The sequence below is a fragment of the Diceros bicornis genome, chromosome 14 (assembly GCF_020826845.1).
Source record: "Diceros bicornis minor isolate mBicDic1 chromosome 14, mDicBic1.mat.cur, whole genome shotgun sequence".
Lineage (NCBI taxonomy): Eukaryota > Metazoa > Chordata > Mammalia > Perissodactyla > Rhinocerotidae > Diceros > Diceros bicornis.
In genome coordinates, this window is record NC_080753.1 from 22,534,974 (window position 1) to 22,552,867 (window position 17,894).

Genomic DNA, 17,894 nt, shown 5'->3' on the forward strand with positions numbered 1-17,894 from the left:
CCAGACGCTATCTTTTTACCCTGTTTATGTACCTGCAACAGCTTATTAATCTTTTAGCTAATTAATACTCTTCCTTTGAACTGAATTGATATTCACCAAATACTGGGTGTTCTTACAGAGTTGGGAAATCTCTCCTCTTTCTGTTCTTACTCCTTGTGGCCCCATTCTCTCCAGTGCTTTCCTTCTTCCCCTGGCTCTTACCAGCATCGTGGGCTGCCAGAGCCTGCAGCATCTTGCCCGCACTCCGACGGATCTGAGGCTCAGGGTTGCACAACATGTGCATGAGCAGGTCCAGGGCTCCTGTCTCCCTGAAGACCCCAGTGAGGGGCCCGATGCTGGCGTAGGCACTGAGTACGTGGATGGTGTGGAGCACAGTGGCTGTGACGCTCGAGGTCCCGCCTTCTGCCAGCTGCCTGGCAGCCCTGCGCACCAGCGCCCGCACATCAGCCTCCATCTCTCCCATTGCCACGTCATCCAAGCCTCCTGGATCTTGAGGAAAGCTTCCTGAACCCCCAGCTGGTTCATGCTGAGGTCCCTTAGATAGTGCCCGCTCACCTAACAGCATGGGGCAGTTGGCGTAGACCTCAGGAGCTGACAGCCACATGAGGATGTGCTCTGCCTTACCCTCTTCCACACCCATTCTGCCCACTTCCCCACACTTCAGGACACTCCATCGGATCAGGTACTCAGGACGTCCATCATGCCCAGGACGCTGTCGAATAAGTTCTTCAGGATATGCCTGCAGCCAGGGCCCCAGGGGCACCATGAGGTCCCCAGTGCGCCGTTCTCCCACCATCTTGACCTCCTGAGACACACAAAGAGAAAGATAGAGGCAGTATGGGAAAGGGAAAAGACTACACGGAAGGGGTGGAATCTGGAGACACAGAGAGGCTGGGTGGTGATTGGTAGGCTGCATGGTTGAATTCAGGGGCCAAATAGAAAAGGCCAAGAATAGGATGGAATAAATAACTTGAACATACTTTGGAATTTATAAGAGGAGCACGGAGTGAAAACAGCAAGAGGATGAAATGAAGGGATTCAGGAAATGAAAGAGGTTACAAGAGAGAGGATGAGAAGAACAACAGGCAAGGTAACAAAAAGAGCAACAGTTAAGCAGGACAGTCTGGGCAGAATAGCAGGGTGGCTGAGGGATACAGTTCAGGACTTAGGGAAGAGTTATATGGGCGAGCAGGAAGGACAGAAGCATCTGCGACAGTGGCACCAGAACAAGTTAGGAAAGTCAGGGGAGGGGAGAGGCAGGACAGGGAGTATAAATGAGAGTAAAGCTGGTATGTGGCTACAAAGGGCTGGGCCATGGCAGATATAGAGAAAACAGACGAAAGGAGGCTGGGCTGTGGGCCCCCACATCCAGATGGCTGGATGGGAAAAGTGTATGAGAATACTGTGAAAGAGAGAGGGAGCCAGGGGGCCAGATAACATTATGGGAAAAAAAGACAGGTCCTACCCTGGACTTACACTGTACGCATAGTGAGGGTCTAAGTCAGGTAGATATAGATGGAGGTGGTAATCATGGAGTTAAAGAGTAGGGAATGAGGTCAGGAGATGGTAGAGGTAATAGGGAAGCAAATAGTATGGATTACAAAGTTAGATGAATGTGATTCTGAATTCTGGCTCTTTCACTTACTATGTTTGTAGTTTTGTACAAGTTACTTAGTCTCTGAACCTCAGTTTCCTCCTCTGCAACATGGTAATACTATTCATACCCATCTCATGAAGTTGTAGTAAGATCACATACGTGAAACATTTAGAACAGCTTCCAACACATATTGAGTGCTCCGTAAACACAATCTAATATTACTATTCTTTTTTGTTGTTGTTTTGTGAGGAAGATCAGCCCTGAGCTAACATCCATGCCAATCCTCCTCTTTTTGCTGAGGAAGACCGCCCCTGAGCTAACACTTATTGCCAATCCTCCCCCCTTTTTTCCCTTTTTCTCCCCAAAGCCCCAGTAGATAGTTCTATGTCGTAGCTGCACATCCTTCTAGTTGCTGTATGTGGGACGCGGCCTCAGCATCGCCAGAGAAGCGGTGCATCGGTGCACGCCCGGGATCCGAACCTGGGCCGCCAGTAGCAGAGTGCGCGCACTTAACCGCTAAGCCGTGGCGCCGGCCCTAATATTACTATTCTTAAATGAAGAAGGTAGGAGCAGTCCTCAGATAAATGGAAAGATATTAAGCCAAAAGAAGACTGTAAACGGGAGTAGGGTGATGGCTATGCTAGTCGTCAGGAAAAGATGTGTGTGATATGAAGCAGTGTGGGGGCAACCGGGAGTGGTGAGAGTAAGAATGGAAGGTAAACTCAGATGAAGAAATGGTGATCAGAGCAGGGGTCCTGTTGAGGTCAGGGAGAGAAGATGAGAATAGAAGAGAGGCGTGAAGAGGAGGGGAAACATAGGAGGTGATGGGGGTAGGGGTCCAGTTATCATGGAGGGCAAGACTGGGAGGGAACCAGTGATGCGATGGACCACTGATGAGCAGGATACAGGGGTAAAACAATCAGATAGGCCTAAGATTGGAGGAGAGGAGGTGGGGAACTGTCATGGGCCTGGGACAATAAACTGAGGTGTAGAGAGATCTGGACGCGAGGATGACACAGCAGGTAGGCTGGTAGCAAGGTCAAGCCCAAGCCTGCAGACCAGCAGGGGCGGCGGCGGAGGCCAGGACAGCGGTGGGAACGGGCTTGGGGGGGCGGGGTGAGGATGGGGAGGAGGGCGCGGTCCGAGGAGGCTGACAGGACCGAGCGAACCTAAGAGAGTGAGACCTGGGTCCCGTCGTCAGCCCGACAGAGAGTGGGTAAGGGACCAAGCAGGGATGGGACGGGGACCGGGGCGGCGCAGGACTCTTGTCTCACCTCCCACTGCCCAGCTCGGCCCTCGCTGGGGCCCAGGGGCCGATGCCGCCGTCCTGGCCCCGCCTCCTCAGCAGCTCCCTTCCGGGTCACGCAGGAGAGCGCGCGCGGCCGGGCGTCTACGGGTCCCACCGCGGCCCACAGCCGAGCGGGCGGAGCAGCGCGCGAGTGGCACATGCGTAGTGCCCGCGGGCTGCTGCGTGGAGGCGCGCTGCAGGCGGAGCCGGGATCGCGGTCCCGTTGCTCCTCGCTGCAGGAGTGGAGAGCCGTTTCCATCCGCAATCAATTGTGAAGCCCCGTTCCCCTTCACGGAATCAACCTTCTTCATCCCCCTGAAACCTAGTGACCCACACTCCCCCGCTAGGGCTGCTCTTTGAGTTTTTACTGGGTAACGTGGACATGAGTTTCCCAAACCCCTTGGCAATGCTTTGGTTGAGTCACTTTTCCTATTAATTAAAATTGTTCATGTCTGTGTTGGCCTAACAGCCGGCAAAGCCCTTCACCGAGATAAAGGCCCAGCCTCCGAAATGTTCGTTAAATTAAATCGTACGGAGTTCAACAGCCCAAAGCTCCCCTTAGCATTGCCGGATGTTTTCATCAAGCAGCCAGGCTTCCTTCTCGGAGCAGCAACTTTTGGGGTTTGATTCGTGTTCACACCTCCCTCCCTCCCTCCCTGCATGGAAAAACGGAGGCAAAGACCCCACTGTCTGTGCACAAAAATGATACATTTATTGAAAGAGTATTTTTTTTAATACAAAAGAAAGCTCTGTACATAGGACTGTGACCATGTCCACTATTCCTGGGTCAGCATCCCAGGGGAAGTAGAAACCACTGACATACACACTCCACATTCACACACACACATTCACTCAGGCACATACACACCCCCCAGAGCCATCAAGGAAGGGAAACACCAAGGGTCACTGCACATAGAAATGCCACCTCATCCCTGACGCACGCATGTTCTCCCAAGGCCACGCTCACACAACACACATTATAAGCACTTTGCCTGATTCACTCACTGGGTCTGTCTTTTGTGGGAAGGAGAGGAGGAATTCATCAAGGTCTCCTCCCCTGGTGGGGGAGTGGGGAGTGAGTGAGTGATGGTGGAGTGAAAGGAGAGCAGAGAAAAGGGGCTGGGCAGTTACAGACCTGAGTCCCAAGTTCCCCCACTCTCTGGCCCCTGATTTGCCATGCCCCAGCCTTGTAAGCCACCCATAAGCCCCAGCTATCTCCAGGAAAAAGCCCAGAAAGGTGGCTGCCATCCTGGCACCCCAAATTGGGGCAAGACAGCAATGGGGGTTAGAGGTTAGGGGGTTCTCAAACATGTCGGCAAATCATCCCCTTGATAACTAGGCTGTGCGTAAAAACCTCCCCCACCCCCTCACCTAATCACAGAAGCAGGCTTGTTCCTACTGAAGGCAGTCATAAGGGGTTAATAAAACTCCACCCCAACTGCTGCCCTGTTCTGAAAAAGCTCCCTTTCCGGATATAGGTGGTGAAGGTAGGCTCTGACACAGGGTAAAAGACCCTCCCCCTATGCTGGCCCACCCTCAAGGTCTACCCCAAAGGGGGCAGAAGGGGTAGGGCACAGCCCCTGTACAAATTACATAAATACTGAGGTTACACTTAGAAAAATAAAGTCATTTTCTTCAAGGCTTTTTGTCTTAATTTAAAAAAGTTACAGTAGCTGCTCACTCCCTGGGAGAGCTGCCCGTTTCTGGCTCCCCTATCGCTGCACTAAGCCTAAGAGCTGCTCCCATTTCTTCTGACCCCCATTCCTGCCTCTCACCCCTCCCAGACCCCACCCTGCTCACTGCAACTTGGGCCCCAGGCAGCTGCAGGCCTGGGGGAGCACAAGGCTGCAATGTTCATGCGTGTGGCACAAATGAAGTCAGTTGCCTCAACCTGACACCCTTCCACCCCAGCCCCACATTTGGTCTCCCTCTTCCCTCTCCCTAGCAACAGCCCTAAAGGGCGAAAAGAGGCCCAGAGCTGTGGGTCACCCTCCCTACCCCTTTGGGGCATGGCCTGAGGGCCCCTCCCCCGGTTTTCTCCTGGAAACAACCCAGGCCCGGGCAATCCCAGAATCTCCCCCCCAACACTGGCGGGCCCCAAGCTCTCGGGGTGGCTCTGTCCCCAAAGGCCCAGCCAGTTCTGGGGAGCCCCAGGGCTCCCCAGGGAAGGGGAGCTTGGGCAGGGAGGGGGATGAGAAAAACGCCATAAAAAAAAGTTAAATATTTTAAAAATATATATTTATAGATTTGTTTTCACTTCGTCTCCTCAAATAAAAAGTTCAAAATCAACTTTAAGGAAAGCAGCTGGGAGGAGAGGGGGGAAGACAGGGGGAGAGGGAACACTGGTGGTTCCCTCCAACCCAGGAGCCCCTGGAGTTCCGAGGGGAGCGGCAAGGCAGGGCAGGAGGCCCTGGGAACCTGCTCCGTGCACAGGCCCAGCTCTCAGGAGCTGCAGGGGCGGCGAGGGAAGAAGCCCCATCTCCCCAGCTGGCTCCCTGAGGGGCAGGGGTAGGGCTCTTTTGACCCAGCCTGTGGCAGACACAGTGCTGACGTGGAGTCAGCAAGGAGGCTGGGGAGAGGACCCCAACTGCTTCCTCGGGGGGACACGGTGCCTAGTCCCACAGAGGCCTGTGTGTGGGAAGGTGGGGCACGGTCCCATTGGGTAAGCTAATACTCATGGCAAACATGGAGCCAAGCTGGCACGGGGAGTCTGAGGAGGGAGGACAGCCCACCATCAACAGAAATGGGAGGTGGAGCTGGAAGGAGGGGAGGGTGAGGGAGGATGGGGTGGAGGGCAGGCCGGCCCATTTCTTTGGCTGGAGTGAGAGGGCTCAGTCCTGTGGCTGCCCACTCCTCCTCCCCGCCTCCCTCCTGCGGCCCGTCAACATGTGTGTGAAGAAAACGTGAAAAGGCAACAATAAATAAGTGGTGCCATCCCTTGGGCCATCTGTCCAGGGCGGCAGGGCGGATCAGTCACTCTTGGTGCTGTGGGCGGCGTCCAGGTTCACCACCTGTAACTCGGTGAGGTTGCTGCTGCTCCCGGCCTGCTGCCCTATCACAGCCATCTGGAGGGAAGGAGGTGTGTAAGGAAGGGGGTCAGGAATTGACCAGCCAGCTCAGGCTCCCCCCTGCTTGCCTGCCTGGCCACCACAAGTCTGACCAGTAAAATGGATAGGCCTCCTGGCTAGGGATCTTGGCTTGGACCAACTGGTAAGAGAATCCCCAAGGTCAACATAAAGAAGTGGCTGGCTGGCTGGGATGGGGTGAAAGGGGCCTCCACCTACCTGGTGAAGCTGAACTGCAGATACGGGGATCTGCACTGTCCCAGAGGGTGCTGTCAGGAACACCTGGGGGACACCACCTGCATTGGAAAACCACAGGAGACACTTGAATCACTTGCTCAAGAAAAATTTCCAGATATTGGAGGAGTGGTGATAGAAACAAGTGACCGGGTGAGTCTCAGATGTAAGTGCCCAAGGGTGAGTGTCCAAATGTGTCCAAGTGTGCATGAGTGTCCAAGTGTGCTGTGAGAGTGTGTGTGCAAGCACCCAGGTGTAGGTATATGTGTGGGCATCCTAGTTTCTGTATGTGTGTGTGAGATGGTGCATGTCTGAGTGTGCATGGGGGCATTTAAGTGTGTATGTGTAAGGGAGGAAATGGTCCTCCTTTCCTCAGCCCTGCTCCCAACTCACCTTGCTCCTGGACCTGGCTGTGAGACACCTGCATGGTGGATGGCGCCTGGGAGAAAGCATTGAGCACGGTGAGGCTGCCATCAGCCAGGCCCGAGGTGGGTGCATACATCACTGCATGGGGGCTAGGGTACATCATGTGGCCGCCTACAGTTGTGGGCACGGATGACGTCATGATGGTGGCGGGCAACGTCACTAGCAAACACAGACACACGTCAGGGAGGTTGGTATTGGTGCCTACTGATATCCCCCACCCCACCCCCAGGAACTCCAGGCCTCCAGAGTCCTCTTGCCATTTCCCACGTCAGAAGCTAGACAAGGCTCACTCCTTTGCTCCCTGTCATCGCCTAAGCAAAGCCTTATTTTTTCTTCAACAATAGCACCAACCTTTAATTATTCCTATCGCATCATACTATTCGATTATCTATCTGCTGAATTCTCTGTTCCAAGACCCTAAGGCCCTGGGAAAAACAAAGATGACCATGACTGACCCACCCTAAGGAAACTCGGACACTCCCCTTTTAGGGAGTTCCATCATCCCATTTTTCATTTGTTCTCTCTCCTCCTCCCTCTTCCTAAATGTGTGGCTAACAAATCCATCTCTTCAACAAGCACTTCTCAAATGTTAATGGGCACACAGTCACCTGGGGATCTTGTTAAAATGCAGATTCTGATTTGGTAGCTTTGGGGTGAGGCTTAAGAGTCTGCATTTGTCAAGCTCCCAGGTGAGGACACAGACCACACTTTGTGAAACAAGGTTGTAAATAATAAGAACTTAAAAGTAATTACATTTTGAAAGTGTTTCATCATTTCTGAAATGACTAGAGACACCAGTGGGAATTATGGCTACTCAACACCGAGGACACCATCCCACAAGGTGAGAACTGCTCTATAAATCCTTCCTGGTAATTGAGCAAATGTGTGTCTTTGGGTAAGCAGCTTCTCCTTTCTGGGCCTCAGGCTTCTCATCTGAATGATGAGGAAGGTGGCTTCAATGGTCCCTAATTTCTTCCTGGAATCCACAGCCCTATTGAAGGCAGGATTCCAAGCCCAGCCATCCTCACCTGACTTGCCCATAAGGAATAGGATAAGGGTTAAGCCAAAAGCCTCAGTCTCCACATTAAGAAATTCTCTGACCTTTGTTATAAGAAGGACACTGCTGGGCACCTGCTGCAAGGCCTCATGAAAGAGGCAGGGCAGGGAGGTAACAGAGCTTTGAGCCATACCTGTCCCGCTGGAGGAGGTCTGCGTGAGGTCTGTGCTGCTGTCGCGAGAAGGAGACGCTTGCTGTGGGGCCTGGTGCACCTGTATGGCCTGCACTGGGACCTGTTGGGCCACTGCCCCACCTGTGAGACACAGAAACTTACTTGTGCTCTGTCCTACCCAGCCACCACCTGCCCCAGGCACCCTCAAACATCCCCAGGCCCAGGGTCCGGCACACTGCTCCCCAACTCCCGTCACTATCTTTCCTGGGAGCCAAAGAGGCCCTTCACGCCCTGAGTCTGGTCTCCAGGGGCTTCCACGTTCTGCTCTTGCCCTTTCCTCCTCCTCCATCCCAGGCCTTGCCTCTACCCTCTTCAGTTGACACAGGAGCTGGCATTGACCCATCAAAGACACACGATCTGCCCTCCAGTTAAGGTAGGGAAGTGGCAGAATGTCTACTATCCCTGTGGCAGTGGGGGCCCAGGGCTGGACTAGCTAGGCAAGGCCAGAGCATATGGTTGAAACTTACTGACAAGGATAGTAGGGGTCCCAGTGGGGAGGGGCATGCCTGCCAGGGGGACACAAGGGGCTTTTCTCAGGCTCTGGCCCCTGTTCACCCTCCTCCTGAGCAGGGAAAGAGATTCTCCTTGGGCCAGCCCTAAACCCACTCTTGGCATGCCCAGTTTGCCCCTTATGACTCACCAGGCATGAGGGTGAAGCTGGTGGGCAGCTGCATGAGGCCCCCAGAGGAGACAGGGCCACTGCCTGTACTCTTCAGCACAGTCCCGTTGGCACTGCTGACAGCACTGGGGCTGACGCTAGCAGACACTGGTGCCAGGTAGTTGGTGATGGGGAAGGAGGGGCCGCTGCTGACTTGCATGGTGGTAGAGGTGCTGGGTGCTGTTTGGATGGTGGAGGTGGTACCCGGCAGGTTGGTGACTGTGAACGCTGGTTTCAGTGTGTCCTACACTCAGAGTAAAGATGGAGCGGTGAGCCTCTACCAGACCCTGTCCCTGCAGAAGCTTTGTGTGGGTTCACAGCCCAGACTGGAACCAGTGTGCTTGGGTTCAAATCCCAGTTCCGCCATTTACCTGCTGCCTGACCCCTGGGCAAGTTATTGAGCTGCTGAGCTTCAGTTTCCTGTCTGTAAAAGGAGAATACCTATCCCGCAGGTGTGGTGAAGATTAAATAGGTTAACATATGTAAGGCACTTAGCACAGTGCCTGACACATAAAAAGGGCAGTAAGTATTTGCTGCTTTTACGATGATGACAATGACAATGTCAACATCATAACTCCCTGAGTTCTCTGCCCCCGTGGACTGTGGTCATCACACTGCCTGGGGAATCAGGACACCCGGGGTCTGGTAATGACCCTCTGTGTGACGCTGGGAAAATTACTTCCTCTTTCAGAGCCCCAGTTCTCCTCCTCTGTAAACATGAGGGGGCTGGGCTACTATGTCCTCTTTAAAAGGGTCCTTCTGATTTGCCAGGCTTCTGAGACAGAGACAAGAGTTTTTCAGGGAACTTAGGGTTAGAGAGAGATCTTGGGGTTTGGCAATGAAGTACTTTATGCCAATACTTAAGATTTAAACTACCAAAGGAATTTATACATCCAGCAAAATTTCCTGAAATAAACGAGCCCTACTGCTAAGAGTTTAAAAATTATTACCGATGATAAGCCACTAAAAGAGAAGGAAGCCTAGAGCACTGACTCTCCCCTCAGGAAGCCTTTGTTCTTAGAAGGGGAAGGAGGAAGCCACGAGCCGAGAATCAAGCTCGGAGAACTGAGGGGGCTCAAATACTGGGGGTGGGTCAGGGCGGGATGTTTGCTAAGCAGCCGAGCCCGAAGCCCCTGATTGGCAGAGGCGTTGCTAAGGCAAACAGTGCCGCTTCCTCTTATTGGCCAGTTAGTGAAGAAACACCCGGAAGGTGGAGCTCCCCGGAGGAGCAAAAGAGGAAGCCCCGCCCCTCTCCTTACCGGGAAAAGGAAGGGGGAGGCGTAACCAGGGCCGGCATCCCTAGCAGCCTGCGAATACGCTCCCTAACGTGCCCAGGCCCGGACATCCTGAAGAGGTAGGCGGCTGGCCAGTAAGGTAGTCTCCAGCCCAGTCACCCAGCCCGCCTGTCGACAGTGCCGTGTTCCCAGGACCTTGGAACCCATGAGTGCTTCCTTCCTACTCCCTGGCGACCCAGCCTGCCGGGAGGGCAGGGCTAAGCTACGCCCCCGCCCCCAGCGGGGAGACAGCTGGCGGGAGGAATGCAAGGGCCCTGCCAGGCAGGCGGGCTGCAGGCGGGAGGCCGGCGTGGAGCCGGAGCCGGCCTTATATGGGCACGGAGGCCGCCCGCTTATCTAGGGGGCCGGCCTCCTGTCAGGATAGCGAGGATGGACACCTGTCCCCTAGGATGAGGGGCACTAACCCAGCTCCATTCCACATCAGTGGGCGCCTATGCACCTGTCCTGGGCGAGGGAGAGAGGGACCCTCCTCCCCTCTCTGCCGGTCAAGTCCCTCCCCTTCCTTCCCCTCAGATAGGTACCCAAACACACCTTGGTCTCCCCACTGCTGTCGGACTCTGACACCTGGTAGGTGAGGTCTGTCTCTTCAAAGCCCGTGGCACTCATTCTCTGGTCAGTGGTGGGGTCTGAGCGGGGTGGAGAGTCTGGCGAGTTGAGGCAGGTCTGAATCAGTGCCTTGCCCGTATCACTGGTGATCATGGGCTGCAGTTTGCGGGTGGCAAAGGTATACACATGGCCTGTCTCACTGGCCACCAGCAACAGCACCTGTGTCCCTGTCAGCGTGGACAGCTCATAGGCCTGGGGGTAGGGGGGAGGAGATGGGTAGGTCAGCAAACTTTTTATGTCTACCTTCCTTGGGAAGTAGGAAAGCGAGGAAGTACACGGTGATCTCAAGCCCACACTCCCATAATGACCTTCCTCTCCAGTGACTCTGGGAGGGTCCTCTCAGGATATCTGAAGGTGAGCTGGACAGTGGAAAAACTATGCACTCTCCTTTGAGGAGCAGCCCCACTGACCTGCAGATACCCCAAGCAAACTGTCACGGCCCCCTGGTAACAGAACATATAACCTTAGGGGACACAGAGGAGCCCAGGTAACTGTTCCTTACTACGGCTTGGTGCCCGGAGCCTCATGAAGAGATGGCTCCCACCCCCTCTTCACTGTCACAGGGACCAGGATGAAGTGGCTACCACACTAGAAGTCACATGAGACATTAGAGCTAAGGGGCCACCTAAGCTCTAAACTGTCCCATGTTTCTTCCCGGAAACTGCACAGGCCCTAACCTGTTGCCATTTTGTCTTTCTGCCCTATAGTACTGTGCTACCCTTTTTTTCTCTCTTTGTCTTGATACAACAGTGTCTGGAGTGATGGGAGATGGGGGCTAGATTAGCAGCTACTACCCTGCCATGAGCCCAGGAAGTGGACCCTCAAGGATGGCCCCATAGATGGCATCCTCACTCCCAATAAAGTTCCACAACCCACCTTGGAAGCAGCTCTGGTTTCTATACGGGACATTACAAACACCAGCAAATGTTCCCAGGGTTCTAGCTTCTTGTTTCCCAGCTCCTCTGCTTCCATTCCTTCCCATATCTTCTACACCCCAAGATGACTCCTTTCCTCACCCCTTTTCACTGGATAATCGGCTACAAGAGGAGAAATTTCTAAGTACCTCTGCAAACCTCCCTGCCTTCTCCCCAACTCCATGCACAGACTCTCCCTAGGGCTGGAAATCCCACTTGTCCCAAAAGCAGATGGTTCTGAAGCCTGTCCTGCAGGGAGTGTGCCGGCTTCCAGTGGATGCGGTGGAAGACACATGGCCACCGCGGGACTTGGTCCCTGCTGCTCAGAGCAGCATCAGTTCTGCTCTGCTCCCTTACCTGAGGCTCTTGAGCCCCATTCGGTCATCAGCCCTGCCTGTCCTTCCAGCCAGCACTACTGTCGTGGTGCCCACCTTCCTCCCACACAGGCTCGCTCATTGTTGTTAGACAGCTCCAGCCTCCTCACCTCCAGACCTCCTCTGCTGCTCCCTGCTTTTCCGGCACCTCCCCCGAACAACAGAGCGCAGTGGACCTAGTGACCCCCGCGTCTCATTAACCACCTCCTGGGCAGCTCGCGGCCTCCCATGAGCACTCTTCACCCCTTCACTCTGCAAGGGCCCTGTTCCTCTCGCGTGCCGGTCACTCCCATCTCGGTGCCTTTCCCCCCTTTTCCGGACGTTCGCGGCATCTCCCCTCTCCCCACATTTTCCTGGCGGCCCCTCCCCTTTCACCCTCCCGGGGTAACAGCCGTCCCCTCCCACACACCTCCTGCGGACTCGCCGCCTCTCACCTCCGCCTCGGCTCAGCCTGCCTCCCGGGCTCCCTCTGCGCGTCCCCACCCTCTCGGTCCCCAGTGGCCGGCCAGCCTCCCGGCCCAGTACCTTCTTCATGATGCCCGTCTTCCTCTTGCTGAAGGTCGTGTAGCGCCGCAGCTTGTTGTCGATGAACTCCATCTTGATCTTCACGCGGCCCCGAGTCTTCTTACCCGGCTTGGCCCCGCTCACCGCGCCGCTCACCGGCCCGTAGCCCCCAGTGGCCGCCGCTGCCGCCTCGGGCCCACCGACCACCACGCCGAGCTCCATCTCGCTCAGGCTCCGCTTCAGGCCGCGCCGCTCCGCGCCCAGCTCCTCCTCCTCGCCCGACTCCGAGTCGCCCTCGCTGCCGCTGTAGAGGGCCCCCGCGGTGGGCGCCGGGGTGGCTGTCGCTGCTGCTGCAGCCTCCCGCTCGAGGCGGCCCGGCCCGAGCCCCGCGCCGTTCCCGGGGACCCGGCCCCCGTTAGCCCCGCGAGTCCCGCCGCCACCTCCACCGCCCGGCCGCCCCGTCGGGGTCCGGTTCAGGCTGCCCCCCAGGGCCGAGCCCCGGCCCAGCGCCGCCGCGGCCCCAGCTTGGCTCGGTAACATGGCGCTCAATGCAGGAGGGCGGACGGGCAGTCAGCGAGGAATCGGAGCCGCCGCCGCCGCCGCCATCGGCTTCCCGGCTCAACCCGGCGCTCCCGCTGCTGCTAGAGCCGCTATCACTGCCGCCGCCGCCGCTGCGAACCCGGGCCCCCTGCACGCCCGGGCCGACCTGGGCCCTCACTTTCCTGCCCCTGTGGCCCGGGTTGCCCCAGGCCGGGCGCAGCGCCCCCTGTCCGTATGCTAGGGCGGCGCGCCGGCGACCGTCAGCGTCCCCCGGGGGGCAGGGGCTGCTGGCCGCGGTAGAGACGGCGGGTGGAGGGGGCCGGGACCACGCGCTGGCGGCGGAGGGATCCCCCGACCCTTCCCCCCATATAAAGAGATACAATGTTTCCTTTTATGGCGAGGCCGCTCCTTATATGGTGAGCCCCTGCGCCCCCGCCCCATTGGTCCGCGGTTCCGGCACCTCCGCACCCCATTGGCCCACAGGGGGCGCTTATTTGCATAGACATACCGAACTCGCTGCTGTCATCCCGCGTCAGACGGCGACTCCGACAAGGGAGGAGCCGACGCCTCTTAAAGAAACAGGAGAAGAGGTGCAACTCCGCCCCCCTGACCAGAGAATGGTAGAGAGAATTGGGAGGGACCTGCAGAAGGGAAGCCTGGGAGGGGACAGGAGCGCAGTCTTGCGGAGGAGCAGGAGCAGCACTGGAAACCAGGCACTGGAAGGGCTGGAAGCAAACACTGGGGTAGTCCCTGAGTGGATTGTGCCGTTTGCAGTAAATGATATAATATAGCCCAAATTCCAAAAGGAGTGCAAGGACTGGAGCCCTTCTCCACGCCTTCCTGGGGGAGGCAAAGTTACTGGCCGAGCAGAGGGGGCTTGGGTCCCCGGTGTCCAGACTCGTCGCGCCCCCGCCACTGGGCTCCAACCCATCCCCTCCCCCTGACTTCCTTTCCCTCTCTTCAAGGCGACGACTTTCCCACCAGGCCGGCTCCCCGGTCCTCATTCATCATCCTCTATACGAGGGGGGTCTTTGGCAGACGCACATCTGGAAAAGACCGGGGGAGACAGTTGGCCTCTCGGTCCCCTATGGGGGGCAGGGAGGCGAGATGGAGATTGGTGAAGACTTCCAGCTGCGGGCTGGGCTGCGGGAGGGGGTGGTCCGGGGATAAAGCCCACTTCACAGCCAGTGCAAAGGCCTGGGAAAAAGTGTAGCCGGACAGATAGTTAAAGAAAACACACACACGCACGAACACATACGCCCTTCTCTCGAAAGCCAGTGAGAGAAAGAAAAAAAAAAGAACTGGCGTGCTGCAAAGCGCAGGTTCAGGGTCCGGGTCTGGGTTTTAGCTCCAAGGCAGTGAAAATAGCTTGGGCTTTGCTGTTACAGAAATTATTCAAATATGGAATCTGCACTTTCCTAGTCCTGTGCCTAGAAACAAGTGTTTGGTCTCTCCAAACTCCATATTCCTCACTGTTGGTACCACCCCACGAGGTTCTTAATGCAGATTAAAGGAGATAAAGACAAAAGCTGAAGTGCAGGATAAGTGGTCAGTGACTAGTTAATAGGAGCTACCTGGGGTAATCACCTCATCCCTGGGATAAACATCCTGTTGTGTCTAAGGGGATGGGACAGGGTGATGATTCCTGCCTTAAAAGTTGTTGTGAAGATCAAATAAAGCAGTTGGTTGTGACCCATTAGTGGTAGAGGCAGTGAAATCAATTTAATGTACTGAAACCACCATTTAAAATGATAAATTAATGGGTATCACAAAAAGCAAGGGCAAATACTGTTGCATAAAACTTGGTTTGCATTGGTTTTAGGCTGAACAGTACAAAACCGCCATCTTATAGGTCAAGAGAGTGGGGTATTGTTGATTTCATATGGTTCAGTGTGTGTGTGTGCTGGATGACAATGTCAGCTGCATTTCTTACTATGAGTCACAATCCAAAGACTTTGAGAAATATTGACATAAAGTATGTTCAAGTGGTTTGTGATATGTGTGTATATATACATACATACCCATACACACATATATAAAAACATGAGCTTGTTCATTAAACCTTTAAATACAAGAATTAAGAGCCTTCCTCTTCCCCATTTCCCAGTATTTTTTTTTCTTTTCCTAATGTACTCTACACAACAGGTAGTTAAACATATGGAATGTGTTAGCTTACGAGGAAGAACAGGTCAAATAGATAAATAGGTTCCAGAAGGGCTTTAGGGGCCACAAATGTTGCTCCGGACTGTGATTTGTCTGAGCTGCACAGTCTTACAACCACAGCCCTGGAGTTTCATTCCTGCCTGGCTTCTAAAGACTTTTCCATTTGAGACCCCTGGTTTAGACACATGCAGGATGGACAACCCTCAGCAGTGGTACCCCAAGGACAACTGCTATCTGCCACATCTACAGGGTTGGGTGTTGGGATGAGCACGGTCCTCATCTTCCCTTCAAATAGGCTGCGCTCTCTCCAATTTCACCCAACCCCCTAGGGGGAAACACCAGCGTTACTGCCACAGCTCCTCCGCCTGCTTGGGATGGCTTCGTTTTCACAGCCCTTTGTCACCACAGGGCAGTGGGGGGGGACCTACACCCACACTATTCTGGATTACTGCAGGTTCAGGAGCCAAAACTTGATAAGGATAAAGTCAAAATCAAAAACTGGCTCGTAGTTGAGTTTTGTTTGGACCATATAATATTTTAAAATCAGGAGACTTTACATAAAAATCTGAATATCTGGACTCTCTCAAAAAATTGCAATTTTTAGCAACTCCGGGTCTGTGTGCCCACAAGAGCACTACAGCCTGGAGCTGAGTCGCGTGGTGGCTACGGAAGAGGCATCCGCTCTCAGGTTCACTATAGACTCCACACAGCCTACTGAGCTCAGATAAGTCCCCTGCCTGGCCTCTCTGGAATGTGAGTTTGGTGCTCCTCCGATAAGGCCTAAATCACAGTAGCCCCCTGGAAGATGGACTCACGTCCACCCCAGACCATGATGACCTCCAGAAGGGCATCAGAATTCTAGCCAGATCCCCTCGTACCACACCATTTCCACCCCAACCTTTATTTCTTTCTCCTGATTTTTATCACCCAAATAATATCAGAACAAAAATTAGGGATTGCTTTTAAAAATTACTATCATCAAGGGGTCGCCCGGTGGCATAGTGGTTAAGTTCGCGCGCTCCGCTTCAGTGGCCCGGGGTTTGCAGGTTCGGATCCAGGTGCAGACCTACGCACCGCTCGTCAAGCCATCCTGTGGCAGATGTCCCACATATAAAGTAGAGGAAGATGGGCACAGATGTTAGCTCAGGGCTAATCTTCCTCACCAAAAATAAAAATTACTATCATCAAAAAAATAAATAGTCATGCGTCACAACGATGGGGATATGTTCTGAGAAATGCATCATTAGGCACTTTCGTTGTTGTATGAACATCATAGCGTGTACTAACACAAACCTAGACGGTGTAGCCTACTATACACCTAGGCTTTAAGGTACCGATCTCACGGGACCACCGTCGCTATTCGGCACATGACTGTAAATAAATTACTATCACTAAAACTATTTTCATTTGGAATTAACCTTTACAAAGAGATTCTTAACTTCACATAGAAGAAAAGAGGTCTCAATTGTGATGGCAGCATTAGAAGGAATGGAAAGGAAAAGAGGTCGTGAGTCAGTGTGCCAGGAAATCTGGAAAGCCATGCTCCAACACTAATTGGAACTACCACTGGACAGTGGGGTTGGGGGCTAGAGGATGTGTTATCTGCTTTATACGAGTCTGTTCCATTTGACTTCTTCCATGATCAATATTACTTTTATACATATTTTTTCTCTTAAAATTAAGCAAAGATAGCAACAGGGCAGAGGTAGAAGAAATGGATCTTGGTGACAGGCTGCACAGGGAGGGCGGTACACAGAGAAGAGGACTCAGGATGGATTGAGATTTTGAGTGAGGGTGACTATTCTTCACACAGTGGTACCATTGATGGAAAGAGGGAGCCTGGCTGGAGGAACAGGTTTGGAAGAGAGAAGTTCAGTTTGGGCTCAGGGAGGCAGGCAGAGGGAAATGTCCTGTAGGAAACAGGGAGTGTGTGTCTGGAGCCTGAGGTAGATGCTGAACTGGAGCTAATGCTTTGGGAACTGTCCACACTGAAGGGCCGGTTAAAGCCACATGCGGTGAGATAAGATTCCTGAGGTGAGAACACAGAGGAAGGCCAAGGAGAACAGAAGGGAAGCAGGCAGAAGAAGGAAGCCTCAGCCAGGGCTGGAGAAGGTCTAGGGTCAGAGAAGGTGGAGACCGCATACCATCACCAAAGTCAAGAGATGAGAGAGCCAGCCCTGATGGCCTAGCGGTTGAAGTTAAAGTTCGGTGCGCTCCACTTCGGCAGCCAGGGCCCAGTTCCAGGGCACAGAACGACACCACTTGTGTGTCAGTAGCAATGCTGTGGTGGCGGCTCACATAGAAGAACTAGAACTTTTTTTTTATAATTTTATTTATTTATTTATTCCCCCAAAGCCCCAGTAGATAGTTGTATGTCATAGCTGCACCTCCTTCTAGTTGCTGTATGTGGGACTCGGCCTCAGCATGGCTGGAGAAGCGGTGCATTGGTGCGTGCCCGGGGTTCCGAACCTGGGCCGCCAGTAGCGGAGCGCGCACACTTAACCGCTAAGCCACGGGCCGGCCCAGAAGAACTAGAACTTATAACTATACACAACTATGTACTGGGGCTCTAGGGGGGGAAAAAGGAAGAAAGAGGAGGAAGATTGACAACAGATGTTAGCTTAGGGCAACTCTTCCCCTGCAAAAAGGAAAAAAAAAAGAGAGGAGAGTTTGACATGGCCAATGTGGCCAGCAACATGAGCCACAGCAGAGTGGGCAAGGAAGATCAGGAGTGAGAAGAGAATTAGTGATCAATGACCTTCTACAGTAAAGCCTTCCCAATATTTCTGAGTGCAACCCACAGAAAGAAATCATTGGTACATCGCCACCTGCAGTGAATTAAGATTATTGCTCCCAATTGTTCACACTCGGTCTTGGAATTAACATGTCCTCATCCTTTGCCATGTGACTTTGCAGTACCTCCTACTGGTGTTCATGTTGGCTTTTGACACGTGACTTGCTTTGGCTGATAAAATGTGAACAGACTTGTGGTTTTCAATGT

The 17,894-nt window shown here is 53.9% G+C and overlaps 2 protein-coding genes across 8 annotated transcripts in view; both read right to left on the reverse strand.

Annotated features, from left to right (window-relative positions):
• CUL9 (cullin 9) overlaps positions 1 to 2,929 on the reverse strand; it is a 36,752-nt gene extending 33,823 nt beyond the window's left edge. For all 7 annotated transcript variants that reach the window (XM_058554326.1, XM_058554325.1, XM_058554323.1 and 4 more), the window contains exons 1-2: positions 2,872 to 2,929; positions 202 to 805 (exon numbers count right to left, since the gene is read on the reverse strand). In XM_058554326.1, coding sequence (XP_058410309.1) covers positions 202 to 796 — 595 coding nt within the window. In that variant the 5' untranslated portion in view covers positions 797 to 805; positions 2,872 to 2,929. The remainder of the gene's footprint in view (positions 1 to 201; positions 806 to 2,871) is intronic.
• Positions 2,930 to 3,572: 643 nt separating this feature from the next.
• SRF (serum response factor) lies at positions 3,573 to 12,939 on the reverse strand. Its single transcript, XM_058554329.1, has 7 exons — positions 12,212 to 12,939; positions 10,324 to 10,590; positions 8,480 to 8,741; positions 7,801 to 7,920; positions 6,578 to 6,769; positions 6,170 to 6,246; positions 3,573 to 5,950 (listed from the first exon to the last, which is right to left on the reverse strand). Exons 1-7 carry the CDS (start codon positions 12,728 to 12,730, stop codon positions 5,855 to 5,857), a joined length of 1,533 nt encoding a protein of 510 aa, XP_058410312.1. The 5' UTR covers positions 12,731 to 12,939; the 3' UTR covers positions 3,573 to 5,854.
• Between the last annotated feature and the right edge of the window lie 4,955 nt (positions 12,940 to 17,894).

Bases quoted from the DNA above. Each gene is read 5' to 3' on its own strand.
- SRF (XM_058554329.1), bottom strand. From the start codon at position 12,730: ATGTTACCGAGCCAAGCTGGGGCCGCGGCGGCGCTGGGCCGGGGCTCG. The intron at 10,591-12,211 runs GTACTGGGCCGG...CCCTACCCCCAG, and splicing joins AGACGGGCATCATGAAGAAG to GCCTATGAGCTGTCCACGCT. The intron at 8,742-10,323 runs GTGTGTTTGGGT...CTCTGAGTGTAG, and splicing joins ACAGCAGTGGGGAGACCAAG to GACACACTGAAACCAGCGTT.